Source organism: Acomys minous (assembly GCF_964271855.1).
Source record: "Acomys minous genome assembly, chromosome: 7".
Classification (NCBI taxonomy): domain Eukaryota; kingdom Metazoa; phylum Chordata; class Mammalia; order Rodentia; family Muridae; genus Acomys; species Acomys minous.
The window spans coordinates 93,762,252-93,775,529 of record NC_140488.1 but is presented as its reverse complement, the minus strand read 5'-3'; the positions used below and the strand labels follow the sequence as shown (position 1 = coordinate 93,775,529).

General features: G+C 44.3%; 1 protein-coding gene across 3 annotated transcripts in view; it reads right to left on the bottom strand.

Moving 5' to 3' along the window:
* Positions 1–5,102: 5,102 nt before the first annotated feature.
* The window catches only part of RAI2 (retinoic acid induced 2), a 65,267-nt gene continuing 57,091 nt past the window's right edge, over positions 5,103–13,278 (bottom strand). For all 3 annotated transcript variants that reach the window (XM_084788980.1, XM_084788979.1, XM_084788978.1), the window contains exon 2: positions 5,103–7,067. In XM_084788980.1, the coding sequence (XP_084645106.1) occupies positions 5,454–7,043 (1,590 nt within the window). In that variant the 5' untranslated portion in view covers positions 7,044–7,067 and the 3' untranslated portion in view covers positions 5,103–5,453. The remainder of the gene's footprint in view (positions 7,068–13,278) is intronic.

The window sequence follows — 13,278 nt, the reverse complement described above, 5'->3', positions numbered from 1 at the left end:
TATAGTGGCTGGAGGAACTGGGGTAAGGCAATCTGGATGGTATTATAAGGTAGAAACTCAAAGGAAAAGAAAGATGGGACTCCTGCATCTAAGAGGAAAAGGCTACAAAACTATCTGGTGCTTACAGCATAGACAAAAAAAGAGAGACAGAATTGGCTTTGGTTTCCATTAAAGACAGATCAGTAGGCTCAATGACAGCAAAAAAGGACTTAGGGAAATTAAAATAGGTAAACAACTAACTTCCTTGTAGTGCTTGTGAATTCCTGGGTTACATTATCATTGGGAAACACATGGTGAGCTTCAAAAACTGGATCCCTCTAGGTTCAAGCTGAGAGTAAAATACTGTTTCCCATGAGGATTGGCGGAGTCAGCTCTGTCAAGTGGAGTACTCCTGCTGAGCCTTCTTTGCCTGGGAGAAGCTTCATTTCTAGTATGCTTGGTGAGTGACAACTCTTTGGGTAGGAAAACAATTATACCAAGTAATAGTTGCTGTTTAGATCAGCCTCATAGTACGAAGCCAGAAAATATGAGCGGGATGTCAGAGAACATCTCCCTGACTGATTGAGTACACTCAGTAAGGGTGATCTGAGCTTCCAATATGGGTCAGGTGTCAGACAGACCTATCTCACCCTGTGAGTCATAGCTCTGTTGGATATTGAAGGACCCTTTCACATGGGTCACGTGTCAGATATCTTGTGTATCAGAGATTTACATTGTGAACCATACCAAGCAGAAACATTAGTTATGAAGTAACAATGAAAATAATTTTATGGTTGGGAGTCACCACAACATGAGGAGCTGTACTAAAGGGTCCCTGCATTAGGAAGGTTGAGGAAAAGCAGAGGTTCTAGATTGGGGGTGGCTTTATCCTCTAGGAAACACTTGGCAGTGTCTGGAGAGCTTTTTGTAATCTGGTGGGAAGGGGTCAAAAACACTGCTGAATAAATATCCTGCAAGTCACCATTTCCCCTCCTTCTGCCTCCTCAACAACAGGAAGACATAAAGCCGTGACAGTTCCAAGGTTGAGAACCCTTAGTAAGACTCAGTGTCTGCTCCCTAGAACTTGAGTTTGCCCACTGTAGTACTTCTTCCTCTCTCCTGAAATGTGTCCTAGAGAAAAATCAAGGGCTGTATCTGAGGAGACCATAAAGAAAAACCCATGGCATCATTAGTGTAGTAAGGACATGTTATGTTATTAGTTGCCTGGGCTGGTAAACCTTAGCTTTGAAAATTTAGCAGAGGAGGGAGTGTTTCCAGGTGACCTTCACAGTCTTTGTCAGTAGAGGGAGCCTAGTTTTGTCTGTATGTGCATAAAGAACAGAATTGAGGGAGAAATAGTCTACAAATTCATTTAATATGGTAATCCTCAGCAGTTTATCTTTTTTTGAATTAGAATTACTCATAAGCTTAGCAACACATAACTAATATCTCAGTCGGCTTGGAAATCCCTGGGTCTATAACAACGGAAGGTGGATTTGCAATGTTTGGGAATTAGCTCTTCCAAGCATTTACATGTTCTACTCATATCAAACCAACCAATATGTTTAATAAGTGATAGATTTATTAGGGTGGCATCCTAAGGCTTTCCAATACACCCTGTTTTGTCTCACTGATGTGGGAGGTCAGTTATTTGACCTGGTGGAAGTGAGTGTTGTGGAAAACTGCCTTTTTCATTTAATGAGGAGTAAAGTCTGCCAGAATGACCTCTATCATTTTTTGCCTGCTGTAAACGTTTTCAGCTTAGCAGCTTTTAAGTGTGGCTTTTACAGGCTTGGCATCTACACCCTTCAGCTTGAAGTCTCCCCTTAAATATTGTGCCAAGAGCTCTGAGCATTCCAGCTAGATGGATTGGTCTCTAGAATGATTGAAAAAGAATCTTTAACTCAGAATCATCACTAATTCATACTGGGTTTTGCCCCCAGAGTCCAAATTCCTGTGGTTTCATTGGGTTTAAGACCCAATATTTAAGAATAACCCAAAGTACATATTTTTGAGTTGTTGATGCCTAAAAACTAAAAGCAGAAAGCTCATTTGAGCCTCGATTTCCTCTCTTGTAAAATGGAGTCTAAATCATTTCCTGCTGTTCTATTAATTATGCTGTTTATGAAGATAATGAGGGTATTGACATATTCTCTCAGTAATATTCTCTCCTTTCCCTCTCACCTTCCCTCCCTTTCCTCATTTACTCCTTCTTCCCTTTCTGCTCCCCACCGCACACTTTTGGTTTGGATTTTTGAGCATTGCAGACTTATCATCCTGCTTAAATTGTGATAGTTTTGCCTTTAAGTCTTAACAAAACTTTTTTTTACCACATTTTTGAATTTTCTATTTATTGGCAAGGACTTCCTTGGGTAAGATAATAGGTGTATCTTACTCCTGTATTTTCTTTAAATAAATGAGGGTTTACACTACAAGAGGATTTCTGCCTCAAAAATATGGACCTTTGTGATCTTCTTTTAAAAAGAAATCAGTTCTGAACTGAAGCCAGCTGAAGCCTTCTTTATAAGTATTAGCAAATATCGACATTCCCAAAGACTAATCATGTTTTTTTTAACAAACCACAAAACCCCAAAAGCTGAAAAGCTGATCTTTCTCCTAGTTGGTTCAAAACATGTGTGAGAAGAGACAGAAAATGAAGTCAGTAGGGAAGCTGATGGAAATCTTTCATGGCTGAAACCTCAAAGTAGGTTACCTGGATGCTGTAGTGATGCTGCACACCCAACACTGACTGTAGGGCTAAACTGAACAGGAAAAAATGACGTGGCTGAAGAGTTTGCTGGCTTTCCACTCGGGAATCCCCATGGGGATCATAGTCCTCAGACAAGGAACCAGAGTCCAGGCCACTAGCCCTAAAGGATGGTGTGAAAATTTGCCAACTTCTGACTTGGGAAGGGATATTGAATTAAATTAATGGGCTTACTCCATCCACAACAATGGATCCTGTCCTTTTTCCTGATTTTCTGGCTATCAGGTACCAAAATGGATTAGATTCCAGTTTTCATCAAAGGCTGGGAAGAGAAAACAGGTAGAGCGTTCCTGCTGCAGTAGTAGAGCACAATAAATATTCTGTGCAAGGATCTCAATGGGCAGGTCTTCCAGTGCTACCACAATGTACACAAGCACCCATAACAACACACACTTCCCCCACCTCTGCTCACCCCCCCCCCAATTGAACAGCAAGGACCACACACCAGGTATGGCTCAATTGGGGAAGGCCTGTTCCAGGAATTGAACCAGGGCTCCCGTTGTCTCAGCATCTAGAGATGGAGTTGCCCTCCTCACCAAAGCAGAGCTTCTATTTGAAGACAGAAGAGGTTCCCTTCCAACCATGAGAAATGTGTGGTTTGAGGTTTTTAAGGTAATTGCAGTCTACAAATGCCATCCTTTGCACTTGTATGTCTATCACTTGTTTCTAACAGCAAATTGTAAGCTTTGATCCCCAAATCTAGATAACCAGTTGAAATCCATTGAATACCTGGGCCCCCCTGGGTGGAAGAGAAAGCCTATGCAGTGCTGCATGGCAGCAAAAATGACCCAAAGCCTAGGGAGAAACAATTGCAAACAAATGGGCAACATTAGTCCCCAAGCACACTTCTGTTTTATTTGAAACTATAATGCATACTGTGCTTAGAAAACATGGCCAGAAATTCATTCTGGGAAGAAGAACAGAGGGTGGGGCGATTGTGCCATGTAAATCCTGAAAAGACAGTGTCAGCTGAGAAACAGCTAATTGGTCATACTTTGTAAAAATAAATGTCAATGGCAAAGAAAAATGATGCAGGACAAAAAAAAAAATCTACTCTAGTTGTATGGTACAGGACCAGCTAAAACTGTAACCTTTTCCACAGAGGGATTGGTAATAAAAGAACAGTCTTACAACTGTTTATCCTCCTGTTCGTGTTCACAGTAACAGCTGGATACATACTAATTGCAAGAAGTGAAAGAAAGAGCTTTAAGTTTTAAAGCATGCGTGCTCTAATCGGTCTCTCGCCAGCACAGTTTCAGACACAAGTGTGATGTGCCACCTAGCAGGTCTATTTTAGACACTCGCTCACAGTTCCTCATTTGTGTGGGTGGCTTTATGTTGTCACAGAAGAGCAACACACTGTTCTCTCCTTCCAAATGCATTGCTTAGCCAGGGCTTCACAGCCTCGGCATAGTTGTCATTGCGGCTCAGGCTATTCTTTGTTGGGAGTGGGGTTATCTTGTGCATCCTAAGTTGTGCAGATGTAACAGTGTGCCTGGTCTACCTCCTAGATGACAGTAAGAAGACCCTCCCCCAGTTGTGACAAGCCAAAGTCATCCTTAAGCATTGCCAGACATTGCCAGATGTCTCCTGGTCGGGCGTGGGGGCAACACACAATCACCCTCATTTGAGAACTACTGAGTTTATCCAACAAAGACTGGCTTTCTCTTCCTTGCGGTCTTAATTCATATGAAGTCGACCTCCCTCTGGTTTTGAGTGGCCTGCAATAACACTTGATTCACAAGATTTTTCAAGTGGTTAAAAACAATGCGGGTATTGCCTTGCCAAAAGGGCAGCCATTCCCAGCTGAACTCTGAGGTTCCAGGAGAGAAGTAGGCTACTTTTGCCTTTTTTTTTAATGACAAGGTCCAGCTATAGGGTCCAGCTATGAAGCTCAGGCCAGCCTTCAGCTTACAACCCTCTAGCCTTAGCCTCCAGACTACAGGAAAGGACCGCCATGCTAGGCAAAGGCACTTTTTTTTTCTTTTACAGCCATTTGTTTTTAGCATGTGGGAAGTCTAAGAAGAAAATTCAACACACTTAAGAACTAAGTGAGCTGAGAGATGCCTTAAGTATTGGAAACTCATTTCTCTGCACCCCTGCCCACAGTTCCTTTGCCACATTAAAAAACAAAACAAAACAAAACAAAACAAGGCCCATAGAAAAAAGTGATTTTCTAGAGACCATACACACTCTGAATCCTCCTTCTGTGGGGCACAAGGCAATATTTCCCAACATGCTTGAAGAGCTTAGGTCTCTAAACAGTCATAAATTAGACACTTTACAAGCAAGAGTTTAGGCCAACCATGCCGGTTGAGAAATGTAAATTTTACAAATGACAGAATACTGCAACTAATTAGTGCAAACAAACATTTATTGTGAAATATTCATCCTACCCTTTATTAGGTATTACATCATCAAAGCACTTTGTGGCAATGAAAATAGCTTTTACCCCTCTGATTCACCCAATATTCCATTAAAGCTGCAAAAAAATGTGCAATCTGCTTGAAAAATAGGTTGCTCTTATTTACTCATTTGTGAAAATTCAAAAATTAAAAAAGAAAATGATACTAGCTAATTTGCCTTTCTGCCTCCCACTTATGCCCCCAAAATAATTAACAAAGATAATTTGTTTTAGATGCCTTTTTAAAAAAACCAATGCACCTTTCCCCATGTCATAATCATAAAAATGTTTTAAAGTCCTTATTTACTTTCGTGGGAAAAAGGTGGCCAGCCGTTGTTTTTTAATTGGGAGCATGTGTATTTCCTGGGAGTTCACTTTCTTTAACTTTATGCTCCGGTTTTTGATGGGTTTCCTAAGGGGCTCAGCATTTCCCAGGGAGTCTTCTCCTTGGCTGTTGATGTCATAACCCTGAAGCACAGAGTCTTCTCTTTTGAAGGAGAAGTTTTTGGTGGACACCCCTGAGAGGCCTTTAATCTTGCCACAGAAGATGGTAGGCACGGCGTCTTCAACTGAGACAATAACCTTGGCTGCCTGGGACTCACTCACAATCTCAATGTTATTTTCAGCCTTCATTTCACCGCTGGGGTGGCTTGGCTGGCTGACCATCTCTGTGCCATGGTTGCCACTGATGTGGCTATCCATCATGGCCGAGGCCTCGCGAGACTTGGCCGGGGCAAAGGACATTTCCATACCACTGGGAAGTTTCTCCAGCACAGTGTGACCCTGGCTGTCTGCCGACCCACTGCTGTCATACAGTGTCTCTGGGGGAGCCTCAGCTTTTCGGTGGGCTGCCAGAGACAGGTCTAGGGCTGCATCCTCTTGGAAGAGCGGGGGACTAGCTTCGCCAGCTTTGAGCCAGGGCATTGACTTCATGGAGAGATCCAGGGCCTCATTTTCACTCCCCATCTTGATGACTGTGTGGCGGCTAAGCTGGAAATACTCCTTTGGCGGGAGGATGTCTAAGGGCTTCAGTCCGTCCTTTTCCAGAGTGTTCTGGGTGCCTTTAAAGGAGTGCAGGCTGAAGGAAGATGGTGCCTTGGGGAAACCGGGGCTCAGCTTGGACTCCGAACTCTGAGGCACTGGGACAGGGATGGGGATGGGCACTGGCACTGGCAAGGGGACGATCACAGGATAGGGCACCAAGAGGGTAGCTGGTGGGACTAGAGGGGACAAGGGAGAGTTAAAGGGCTGGGGAGGCACTGGAGCATAGGCAGGAGGAGGCTGGCAGGGTGGAGGGCCCAGAGAGCCTTGGGTAGGAAATAAATTCTGAAGTACAGCTTCAAATGGCAATGTGGGCTCCTGTGGCTGGCTTGGGATCCTCAGGTCCAGGAGCTGAGGCTGGGCCTCAGAGTCCTCAGCCCCCTGGAAGAGGTTGTTGTGGATAGCATTAGAGGAGCAGGGGGCCTCCGGTGGCAGGACCAGAGGGGAGTTGAGGTGCTGGAAAACATGCTGCTCCAATACCACCGGCAGCTGCACAGGGCCTTGTGTCGTCATAACATAGGTAGCATTGCCGTTGGGGTTTAGCTCTGGCGCGGAGCTTCCCTCCACCTGCATGTGAATGGGCATCACCACCGGGCTTTCCCCAAGGCACAGGGGCTGCAACACGGTGGCGGCAACCTTCAGAGCCATGCCACTCTGAGACTCAGCTGGGGGGTTCAGAATGGATGGGGCCGGCACGGTCACCAGGGCCTTCTTTACCAGGTCAGTGGAGTTGATGTTCCAGGCCTCGGTAGTTATCAGCTGGGCCATGCCATTCTCCAGTCTGTTATTGGCCAAAGTGGGAGGGGAGTCAGTCATGTCCATGGAAAGGTTCTGGGACTGCAGGTCATCCATCACTTGGCTCTGGTGCCACGTGGCCTGCAACACAGAACACACGATATGAATCTTTCTTAAGGGGCTATTTATAACTGCCTTACGAGATCTCTCCAGTCCCAAAATAGTTTCCATAGCTTAGTTAACTGGGCAGCACAACGCAGCTCTCTATGTATACATATGCATTATAGATATTTCCTAATATACACGAACACACCCACATCATCAGCTGTGCTTATAAAGACCCAATTTAACAGGCGATTAAGTTATAAACACACATGATGTAATCTCTAAATAGCCAAGTGATGTTAAACAGGCTATTTTTAAGCCTAATGCTCAGCTTATATCTTCAGCCTTCAACAAAAACAAAGTTTCATTCCACATTGCTCTGTCAGACAGTTAAGAAAGGCAGAGATTTGAACTAGTTCACATTCGAAAACGCAGTAGACTTCCTTTCCCTTAAGGAAAAACAAAGCCTTGTCGCATTTGAACATTCTGTAACTATGGAATGGGGCATTAAAAACACTTCCTAGATGTAATTATGAAATTATAGAATTTTGAAATTATGGGAAATTTTAGAAAGCATTTAAAAAAAACTCTATAGCAATAATTTTCCCAAGAAGTTTGGAGATTGAAAGAGCACTGTCTCCTGCTAGCCAATCACATTCCCTTTCCTGTGATAATAGAAAACCCACTCCTCAGAGCAAACAGAAGATGGAATGGTCTCCACGGATGGTCATCAAGGCCATCAGGCTCACTTGTCTAACTTTCTGACGTGTGGCCCCTCTCGTCATCCAGTTACTGAGAGGAAGGAGTGCTGATGGGTCTAGGTCTGGGGGAAACAAAATATATGTTGGAAACAAAAATTTTCAACGGTGAAAGACATGGTCTTGATGTCTTAGATACCTCCTGAACACTGAAGGCCACTTCCTAAGGGGCCAAAGAAGCCCAGAGAGGATGCTTCCTGGAGGAAGCAGGGCTGCAGCTGTGGTGTGGCTCTCCATGGAAACGCTTCCATATTTAGCCTTGTTACCATGGAGAAAGCAGGCAGGCCCTGGAGTGTGGTTGGGCTCGATAATAATTCAATAATCCTCCATTTCACTGGAAAAGCCTGAGGCAAAACAAGGTTCTTGACCTCACCTGTCTTACCTATGTGAACTTTCGTGGTCACTATGTCCTTATCCTCTCACCATTAAACTGTCATCATAATCTCTCAAACAAAAGAGTCAGGTGGCCCAGCACAGCATGGTGTTAGATATATAGTCTCCCTATAGGAATTCAGCTGGAATAAATGAGCATTTCCATGACATTTTCAAGCCATCAAAATGTGTCAAATGCACAAAACAAGGAATTGCTTTGAGAAAGGAGGGGGTGGGGGAAAGTGAAGGATGCTGTGCAAACAGCTCTCTGGAGTAAAACTGGTGTGTCATGCCTTTGTCAAGACACATTGCAGTCATTCCAAGGAAGGACCCTAGAGCCTGTGTCCCTGTGTACAACATTCCCTCTGGAAACTACAAGTTGACCCAGTATGCTGGCAAGAAACTACTTAGGGCAGTTGGGAAGCAGCCTGCTTCTAGAAAGGCTGAGGGCACTCACCCTAGCCAAAGGGTCTAGTTTTTCCTGAGGAGATTGGTCCTTATTTCAGCCCAGAAAACATCATGCTTTCAAAATGACAGTCATTCTCACACGCACACATTAATTCACTCATGTAACCAATTTATTCTATAAACACTTACTGCATTCTGAGGACTAGAGTTTAAGCCATAAGTGAGAGACGATGCTCCTATTTTCACAGAGATTATAGTCTAGTGAAGCTATGTGTCTTCCATCAGACAAGACTGAAGCATGAACAGGGTGAAGAGCACACCAGAAGGGGCAGCAACAACAGAAAGATAAATATCTGTGCTACAGTAATACCGTCTGTGGAGACTCTATGAATCTAAGATTTTTTCACAAGGCTACAACTTGTCCCTCCCATGAAAAGATGAGGAAAAGATGAAGAGAAGCTTAGGTGGGATTGATAAAGACAAAGACAACAACTATCAGAGAGGCCATCCATGGTCACCCATCCAAGAAACTCTGATGACTAAGAGGCCACTCAGCAGAAATCAAGACATGGTCTGTGCCATCTTTGCATGTTCTGTACTTCCTAATGATGACTGCATCTAGTTACACTTACACTTCCGCAAGTGGGAGTCTCCCTCCCCGTGCCCTACCCTCTTTCAGCTGCCCTCCACACACTCCCAAAGGAAAAAGACAATTTTTTGGTAACCCTTCCTTCACCTGTTACTTGCACAAATCTTCAGCTCAATTGCTAGCCCTCACTGTTTCCTGGGAAACCTCCCCTGCTCCCTCTACCTGGCCCTGATCTAGGCCTGCTACCTCTTCCAGAATGCTCCTGATCAAGGTACGAGGAGGTGGACTTTGCCAGGGTAAGGTACTTCGCAGAGGCCTCTCTCGAGCATATTCCTGATCAGGACACCTGGAAGGGACCTTTTGAGGATTGGGTGCCTCCCTTTCTACTCCTCCCAAGGACAGAAAGATAGGACTGCTTGCACATTTGCTTTGTTTCACCCAATCAATGCATGGCTGTCTGTTCAGCCCTTGGGATGACCTTTTCAGAGGATTAAAAGTACACTAATTTTGTCAACAGGGAGATTAATTGCACAGTGAAATCAAATAGCTAGCTTAAGGGTACACCGAGACTAGAATTAGAATTCCAGGCCAGTCCTAGGTATCCTCCTTGTATTCTGATCTCTGGCAAGAATCATCCCTGTACCGTTCACTTCAACATGGAGTAGTATAGCACATGGTTTGCTGAGGAGTGCTGCAGCAAAGACTACATGAGAATAGGACCTAGTCAAAGTAGAGGCCAGGTGTTTCCCAACGAATTTATAAATCTGTCATCGGGCTAGTTTCTCCACTGGGGCTCTGCTCTAGTGCCTCCTTACTGGAGTTTCTGCCCTTGGGGAGTGAGCCTGAAATGGCTATGATGATGCTACTAGAGGACTAGAGGACCGATGGCAGGGCACCTTTCAGTCTACTACCCAATAGCCACCTGTCCTCAGGTCACAGAAGTGATGGGGTGGGGGAGGCATTCGCAGGTCCCTTTCCATAGTCTGCTTATTTCTGAAAACAGATATGACAAGCTAAATGTCATGCAGGCCTTGCCAGAATGCAGGCTCCTCCTGCACTTTCCTCCAGGAAGAAATATGCAGTAATGCAGGAGCAGAAAGAAAGAAGAGAAAGAAAGGACGAAAAAAAGGAAAGAAAGAAAGAAAGAGAAAAGAAAGAAAGACCACTGGCCAAAGTCTTCCACCCTGTCCATAAGAGCTCTCAGCCAAAGATCGCCTGGGGATAACTCCATCTGCCTCTCTGAAGGGCTGTTTCTTCCACTTCATCTCTACTAGGTATAACACTGTTCTCAGGGATGTCCAGATTAAGAAACTACAAAGACTCTCCACCAAACACCTTTCCACATTCTAGAAAGGCTCTTTCCCTTGTATTTCCCTCCCCCTATCCATCCTGCCAACTGACACCATCCTACAGCTCTGGGTCAGCAGTGGACAAGGCCTGGGTGATAAAGTGTGATGCCTGGGGCATTGCTGCTACAGGAGATTGTATTAGGAGCCCTGGCCATGCAGGCAGGGAGAATAAAAATAGCAGCTCACCAATTGAGGGTTCAAAGGGCAAGTCCTTGCCCCCCTCCCCCCTCCGGGGACAGCCCAGAAGGTAGTTAATGACTTTGGAGAAGGCAGAGGCCCATCCTCCCCACTCAGCTAAGCCGCTGATTAGTGTGGACAGAGGGCTTTTCTAAATCAAAGAGTATCACAGCAGCCACCAACTTCAGCTCAAGCAGACCAGGCAAGGGGTCCTTCAGAGGTAGCAGGGAACGCTGTCTTGTGTTTGGGTTTTGTAAAACTTCACTTTCAAATGGGTTTAAATGAAGCCACCAATCATTTTGCTTATGCCCATTATCACTGTGGTGGGGGTGGAAGGTGAGAAATAAAGAAAAGACACACATACACACACAGACACACAGACACACACACACACACACACACACACAGAGAGAGAGAGAGAGAGAGAGAGAGAGAGAGAGAGAGAGAGAGAGAGAGAGAGAGAGAAAGAGACAGACAGACAGACAGACAGACAGACAGACAGACAGACTGACTGACTGACACAGAGACAGAGACAGGGACAGAGAGACACAGAGAGGAATGGGGGGAAAGAGATATCAAACTCTAGTAAATAATGGCTGTATGGGCTGGTAGAACATGGACAATCTGTACCTACCTGTTGTTAAAGGCTTTCATTCTCTCCACCCTCAGCCAGTTGCTAGGGCCTCAACTCTAGTCCACATGTCTCTCAGATGTAGACTTTGGGAGAAATGGGATACAAGGTGGTGGGAAAGGAAGGTATGAGATCATAGCTGGGCCAAAATACTTCTAGAGCCACAGACTTGCTATATTGCAAACATCAAAAGACTGGTTCTGCCCCTCAGCCCAGAGCCCTCTCTTGCCTTTGTCTTCACCCAGTTTACTTCTGCTTATGGGTTAGATGTTGGGGGCTCAGCTAAAAAGTAACTTCCTCCATTCTCACTGATATTCCACAGGACTCTGATTTAACTTTGTCTATTCGACTCCGCCCTCATACTGGCCTTGTTTCTCCTTGGAGCTGGCACTGTACCTTGTGAATAGTAGGTACTTAGGAAATGCTTTCTGGATGAATTGGTACATAAATGAATATTCAAGCCTTTCTAGGCCTGGTATTGTTATCCTTGTCTTCTGACCACAAGCCAGTCATTCGTAGAATCATCGTGAAGTGGGGCATTAAACTTTATAACCATTTCTTTACCCAATGGTTCTCAGCCTTCCTTATGCTGTGACACATTAATACAGCCCCTCATGTTGTGGTGACTCCCAACCATAAAATGATTTTTGTTGCTACTTCAGAACTGTAATTTGCTACTACTATAAATCATAATGTAAATATCTGTGTTTTCCCATGGTTAGGTGACCCTTGTAAAAGGGTTGCTTGACCCCCAAGAAGGTCAAAACCCACAGGTTGAGAATCTTTGCTCTAGCCTGTTCCAGACACTCTGGCAGGTGGAGAGACTAGGACCTAGAGTGGCCAATGTTCCTTAAGACCAGTTACTAGCACTCATAATGGCCAACATTCACCATGACCAATTACTACAGAGGTATCTGAACTTTGGGGAAGAGTACAAGGTAGGGCCATTAGTGTTATAGGATAGCATAATGGTGGTCACTGCCTCCACTGTAAGGGAATCCCATGAGACAGCATATTTGTGAAAGTATTTTTTGGACTAAGGATATGGAGTCATCCTCTGTTTCCCTGTCACAGTCAGAAAAAGAAACTCATAATGACTACTTACTTTATAAGGAACTTCATATATGAAGAAGGTGGTCTCAGGCACATCTCCCAGAAGGTTAGTCAGTGACCTGAACCACACTTATACCCTGCTGGGTATCCATAGAAGCCATCTTGTTTCTCTGGCTGTCTCTTCTATAACTTTGCACAAGAATCTACATTAAGCTGACATACTTGGATACAAATAATACCTTTATGAGGAGGCTTCATTTATGGCTTAATTTAAAAAGCAAACTACTTAATTACCACTGCTCAGATAATTTAGACATTCTCCAGGTATTAAAACTTCATCTATTTCCTAATATTGCAGTTATTTAGCACTAAGTCACACACACACACACACACACACACACACACACACACACACACACACAATATCCCACTACTTTCACCTAATGTCCTCAGCCAACATCCTAACTCATATCATTGAGAGCACTCCTGCAGACCCTACACCAGTTCAAACTAAAGGAATCTAAGCACATGCTATGAATTTTAGTGACAAAGTCCCTGACTCTGGCCAAGCCTGACTTTTGAGCCAAGAATTTAGATGGTAAACTAGGAGCCCAGATCACCATCTAGATAAAGGGTTAATTGTATTTTGTGAATTAAAAGCATCTTCACCACAGAAACTAGTCTAAAGATTTTCACAGGGTGCCAGGTCTGACGAATCAAGCAACTCTAAGCGAAGACTATAGGAGTGGCTACTTCTGTGTGGAAAGCAAGCAGAGAGAGATTTATTTCAAAGCAACTTGAGCCAAAAACGGCTGTTACTTTGAAGGCCCTGCAAAGCCCTTGAGGTTACTGGACTGAGGTCACTCAGAAAGTACACTTAGCTTCAGGGAAAACAATTTTAATGATCTGC